This window comes from Pteropus vampyrus, unplaced genomic scaffold (assembly GCF_000151845.1).
Source record: "Pteropus vampyrus isolate Shadow unplaced genomic scaffold, Pvam_2.0 Scaffold384, whole genome shotgun sequence".
Lineage (NCBI taxonomy): Eukaryota > Metazoa > Chordata > Mammalia > Chiroptera > Pteropodidae > Pteropus > Pteropus vampyrus.
The window spans coordinates 1,009,893-1,016,167 of record NW_011889165.1 but is presented as its reverse complement, the minus strand read 5'-3'; the positions used below and the strand labels follow the sequence as shown (position 1 = coordinate 1,016,167).

Here is a 6,275-nt window from a genome sequence, read left to right as displayed (position 1 = left end):
CACTCACAGCAACAAGTGTGTCCCCTGAGTCCCTGGTGTGCAATACCAAGGCACACAGACTGTGCCAGGAGTAGAATCTGCTGGAAAGCAGCCTTGTGGGCAGGCTTTTTCCAAAGGCGTGATATATACCAAATCTGACACTGAACTTGGCCCTATGTCATTGTCGCTAACACAGAGTTAAAAATACAGTGTGAGATGCTCCCACTTTGAGACTTGGGCTAGCTTACTGTCTCTCCATTATGCTTTTGGAGATCTGAGTTTGAAACGAGCAAATGACCGCGCCCTAGAAAGACCTAGAACAGCTCTCCTCAACCACGGCGAGAAAGGGAGAGCGAGGAAACACAAAGGCCACATGGGCTGGTTTTATTGCATAACAGCATCAACTTCAAGCTGTATTGTCTCATTTGTGGCATCTTGCTTATATTTAAAACCAGAGTTCAGAACTGGGTTTAGAACCTTCTAGGAACATAGCTGGTAGGGCTCTCATCTTTTAGGAAGAGCCTAATGAATGGTCATAAAAAGTCCTCTCTGGCTGGAGGAAAGCAGCCTGTTCCTAAGAGGCCCACCAGATCAGTGCCTCTCACTACGTGGACTGTCATACCCTTTGCAAGCACAGCGTAAACAGCCCAGCTGAGTCTGATGAGGGAAAACTGCATGAGGATGCTGGTGTGCCAGTTACCTCTTGGACCTAGCCAGACACTGCTGATCCTGCTTTGCCAAAATGCCACAAAAGGTGCCTTGGAGGTCAGCCTGCAGTTTAGAAGCTGGGAACCAGACTCAAAGAGCTGAGATTTGTTTATCTCTCTCCAGAAAAGGGCGATGGGGGTACCTGCTCCTCTGAGTAACTCTCTTTTTGGAAATACAGTGGGAAGACACTGCTCTTGAGAAGTGCTTTGTCTACATCATGTGCTCTGCCTCTGCTCTCGGGCTTCTCCTCCCCCACCCCAGTTTTGAAGCTAGTTGAGTAGAAATTTTTATAAGCTCTGGTCCATTTGGGCCTGTCCTCTCCCATGTATATTTTGAAACTGAGACCACAAATTTCCGAGTGGAAATTGATCTCTAGAAAATGAAAGAGTCAAGAAAGCACTTAAGACAAAGTTTTTCCCATCACTTCATGGGGGAGAGTGCACAAGAGACCATGAAATCTCAGGTGAGTGCCTAAAGATCCAGCAATTTCTCTGGGCCTGAGGTCCAACTTTCAATCTAATTCCAACACAAGTTGAAGTGATTTATGTCTCACTTTTTCTCACTGCCTGCTGACAGTCACCTCAAATGTACACAGGAGACATGAAAGGAGAACTCGGCACGGAAACCAAACAAACATCAGAAAGAGAAGAAACCAGCCAGGCTGTGTCCACACATGGGAGGTACTTACAGTCCAAGTGACTGTGCCTGATGCCCTCGACGTCCTCGGCGTGGATGAAGTGGTAGCATCTCTTCCCCACAATGTCTACAGGGGTCAGATCCATATAATCACTGATCCTACAACGAGAAGGACACAGAATGGAATTCAGAAGAGGGGAAAATATAGAAACTGTCAAATGACTTAGAAACATATCTCCTGGCAGTTTTCATTATACCAGGGTATCTGGGAGGACTTGGCATTTTAAGGAATAACCTTTTATACATAAGATGATTTTTTTGAATGTATAAAAGACTTTTTCAAAAGTAGGAAATGTGCTAGATCAAGCAATCGTGTTTAAATAGTTTATTCTTGCCTTTCTTTTTTTGGGGTATCAGAATATATATTTAGACAACACAATTCCACGAAGTTATTGAGAATCAGCAACAATGCAAGATCCTCATTAGAGGCCAAGATAATTCTAGGTTACATAATAAAATAAAAACATGTTATGTTTATATCAAATGATTAGAGACACCTTACATTTAAACAGATTGGTCTTCTTCTGGGTATTACCATGAAAAAAGGGCTTCAACTGCTTCTTGGCACAGAGTCCAAATTGGCATTTCAAGGGATATAATTTAAATGCTGAGACATACACACGCCTGGGGGTATTATCTTTTCTAGTCTTAGTCATTTGGGAGCTCAGTTTTCACTCCTGGCCCTTTTAACTGGTACTTTGTGGTAGATTCCACACAGAAACTTTTAAACCATTTCAGCAGCTCTTCCAGGCTTGTGCTCGACATTACAGGTGCATAAGCCTCTGTCATTGATTGTCCAGACGTCAATGTCCTCGGGCAGGAGCACAAGAAAATAAAACAAAAATTGGAAAACACGTTGGGAGAATCTGCCTGGTTTACACAAACATATCAAAATGCTTATTATGCTCCTCCCTATCCAAGTACAGATTCATTTTGGTCAGTCCACAATCAAATCATCTTTTGTTTAACTTATTCTCTTTAATGTCCCTGTGCTTTTTATGGTTTGACTTATGATATATTCAACTATGAAGTGACTCTTTAGAAATGACACGGTTAAGCAACCCAGGAAATCGCTGCTGAGGAGTTAAGCCTGACTCCCAGGGCAGGGAAATAAGAAACAAAACAAAAGCAGAATAATGTGGAGGATAATTAAAATATATTTAACCCAGTGAGTGAATTTCTCAGTGTCTAGCAATAGAAATCATATTTTTGGCCAAACCAGAATTCTTGGTAAGATAAGACTGAATGAGGCAACAAAAAGGAGTGTTTTCTCAGGATTCCGTGATTTTCTGATGCAAAACAGATGAGCTGGTGTTTTCCTGAAACCAGTAGCTGCTTTTCCAGCACAGTTTACACCCCAGGTCTGCAAATGAGGGAACAAGGATGTCATTAAAAGGCGCTCATTGGTGTTTCTGAAATTTGCCAGCTCCTCTGAAAAGCCACATCAGATGTCAGCCCTGCCCGAGGCCGTCCTAGTGACCGCTGGGGGCTGCTGGGGAAAAGAATGGTCTTTAGAATGAAGAATCGGCTTCGGTTTCTAGTTAGTAATTCTCTAATTAAACAATAAACCCCCGGAGGAAAAAGCCATTTCATTCCTGAGGGAAGATATTTCTTTAGTTTATTCTTTATTTGAATAAAATCCTCCAAATGATTGAAGCACTTCTATGTACCAGCGCCTGTTACCGTGGTAAATGTGACCAGCTCAGTGTTCAAAGACCTCTTATTATCTGTGTTGGAAGCCCCAGACCAGGCTGATGACTTCTATTGGAATCAGAATCCTGACGGCATCTTGTACTCTGAACTTCCGTTTTCTTATCTGTAAAACAGCCTAAGATGTCATTGAGGGGATTAATGAATGAAATGAATGTAGCAAAGTGCCTGGCACATGCTATGCTTTTCCCTTAGATCAAATATGTGATTACCTTTCACACAGGTCTTTTTAATAATTACTATCATCTTCAGTTGGGAAATAATGCTGTATTGTCTTAGCTAATAAGGGGTTGTGGAAAACTTTTTTTTTTAAATAGGGAGGGAAAAAAAGCTTAAAGTGGGTCACAGAAAATGATCTCAATTACTAGAGTGGCACCATAAGCCACTCAGGTCCATGGAGCGCGTCAAAAGAATCTGTGATCACAGGAATGAAAATTAAGTGATGGTTTTGGGATAGGACAGTCACTGGGTAATCGTTAGGTAAATAAGATGAGCTTCCATTTTTTTTTTTTTTTCCCGAAGGGATTGGTGGTAGTAAATCTAAATCAAAGGAGCAGACGTATGTTTTCAAAGAAGCAATACCATAGTTTATCTTTTGACTTTCTACCTGCCTTCTTGAGTCTCTGGCATTCTACATTTTAAATCAGAGAATAAACAGCTTTGTGGGCTGTAATTATGTTTTTCGTTGGTACATATCTATGAAAGGTCATCCATAGTTGTTATTCGTTACCATTTATCCTGACTTCTGAGGAAAAATTTGAGACAAGTAATGCAGGGAGACACCACAGGATGCAACTAAGTACATGGTTTATGAATCTGGTGGATTCGGGTTTAAATCTTGGCCTCCCTTAAGTCACTTTCTCTCTAAGCCGAAACTGCCTGAGGGTGATTGAGTCAATGGCAAGACCTACCTCACAGAATAGTCTAGAAGTTTAAACGAGATATGGTGCATATAATAAGCTTCACACATTGCCAAGTATGTATTAAGTGTTCAATAAATGTTAGCTCTCTTTATTATCATTTGCCAACTCTAGCTCATCATTCTCGCTAACTGGCTTTCTCAATATTCTGTGGCCACTGCAGAACACCTTAGATACTGCCAAGGATATAGTCACGATGATAAAAAAATGTTAATAAATGCCACCAAAACTTGAAAAATAGATTTAGAGTTACTTATTAAATAATAGTGACAGGTTCACGATATCTTCTACCCCACTGAATGTTACTAGTTCAGGTGGGTATCTTCTCCCACTGGTGAATTCTTCCCTCTGAATCAAATCCTGACTGGAAATGGTAGGCATTTCTAACTCCACCTCCACACCTTTATTGCTTCCCAATGGACCGAACACAGGCTAGGCTCTGGAGGGGTCAATTGCCCAAGCCACCTGACCAGTCTGCTTTTTCGTTTTTCCTTTAAAGGCACTCATGGGGCTCAGTAACATATACTACATTCATGCCTGACAACAGTCTGTGCCACAAAAGCATCATCTCAAATCCTCAGCAATTCTCCCTGTGGCACCAGGGGATGGACGGTACCGCTAAAGCTTCCTTCTACAGCTGGCACATGAGCAGCTCCTTTTTACCCCTCTCCCTGTATCCCATGATCCTCTCCTCTTTAAATTAGTCTGATGATGGGCTGGTGACTTCTAGGTGAGAGGTCCGAAAGGGCATTGTCCCATTTCCTTGTCCCTTGCTTTGTGCTTAATAGAAAAAGTGAACTTTTAACCAAAGGCGAAAAAGTCCTTTTATAAAAGCTCGGTGCTAAGGAAGGACTGCCAAGTCATTTATACAATGAGTCATCTTTTTCTTTTTTTTAATTTATAAAAGTGAGAATTACAAAGTTTTATTTAATGTATGTGCAGAAAGCCCCAGACTAGTCAGATGACCTGTGTCAGGATCAGAATCCTGATGTAATTTTCTTTTTTATCCTTTTTCCCTTTGGGAGATCTCAGATTCTCATTGGTTCTCTATATGTGTGGTGGACTAAATGTGTCCCGCCAGAATTCATATATTAAAGCCCTTACCCCGATTGCGATGACATTAGGATGGCGGGCCTTCAGGAATAATTAGTTTTAGATGAGGTCACAGGGATAGAGCTCCATGATGGGATCTGTATCCTTACAACAAGAAAAAGAGGCCACGGCTCTCTCTCTCCCCATGTGAGGACAGGGAAGAAGGCAGCAGTCTGTAAGCCAGGAAGAAAGCTCTCACCAGGAACCTAATCAGCCTGTACCTTGGCCTTGGGCTCCCCAGTCTCCAGAACTCTGAGAAATACATGTCTGTTGGGTAGGCCCCCCAGGTTGTGGTAATTTGTTACAGCAACCCTAGCTGACCAAGACAACATGCTTAATGCCTGTCTGAACTCTGACCACTACGAGGCTGGGCTCTTGCAGTACTCAGGAAGAGGGTCTGGCTGAGGCATCAGGAAGTAACTTTTACTGCATCACTTTGCCAGTAACGTCTCAGCCCTGCTCTCTCCTTGGGTTTTGGCCAAAATGGGCCCTAATTATAGCTCATGGATGCCTGGATATCCCAATTCATTCCCCTGTTGTCCCTAATGTAAATCAGGGAAGCAATGCAAATTCAAAATAAAAAGTGTGTTTGGTGTCAGTCCAAGCAGCCATTGAAAATAAGATCAGGATTTATAATGAGCCTCATTGGGAGAGTAAAATCCTTCAGCCTGCTGAAAACACCAACCCTCACCAATGTTTAACATACAGCAGGGCAAATGGAAACAAAAACCAAGTACCTATTTTCACAGTAAATGATATTGAGGTCCATATTTACTCGAGTGACGAACATATGGCAGTCGATTCTGACTTCATTGATTGTAGGGGGAGGCAAAGCATGTGCCACAACCACGAGACCCATGATTTGGCTGGGGACGGTCCTCCCATGGGACAGCGACACCCTCAGTCGTAGACGGCCTGTTATGTGAATCACCTGTAATAGAGCAGTAAGTATAGGACACAGTCAAATTTACCTTTGGGATGTAACAGAGTTTTACATCTGGCACAATCAAAATTTGCTTGTATCTTCTGTAATCATAATGGCTGTCAAAGTGCCCTCAGTGTCCTCAAGGCAAGCGACAAAAGAGTAATGTTATACTCTGAGCATCTCTCAAGGTAACATTATTACTATGCTCTGCTATTGCTATTTTTCAGGACTTTTTTTTTTTTTTT

The 6,275-nt window shown here is 42.1% G+C and overlaps 1 protein-coding gene across 11 annotated transcripts in view; it reads right to left on the bottom strand.

Annotated features, from left to right (window-relative positions):
• NPAS3 (neuronal PAS domain protein 3) overlaps window positions 1-6,275 on the bottom strand; it is an 839,700-nt gene that overhangs the window by 22,014 nt on the left and 811,411 nt on the right. For all 11 annotated transcript variants that reach the window (XM_023523216.1, XM_023523208.1, XM_023523210.1 and 8 more), the window contains one exon: window positions 1,376-1,482. In XM_023523216.1, the coding sequence (XP_023378984.1) occupies window positions 1,376-1,482 (107 nt within the window). The remainder of the gene's footprint in view (window positions 1-1,375; window positions 1,483-6,275) is intronic.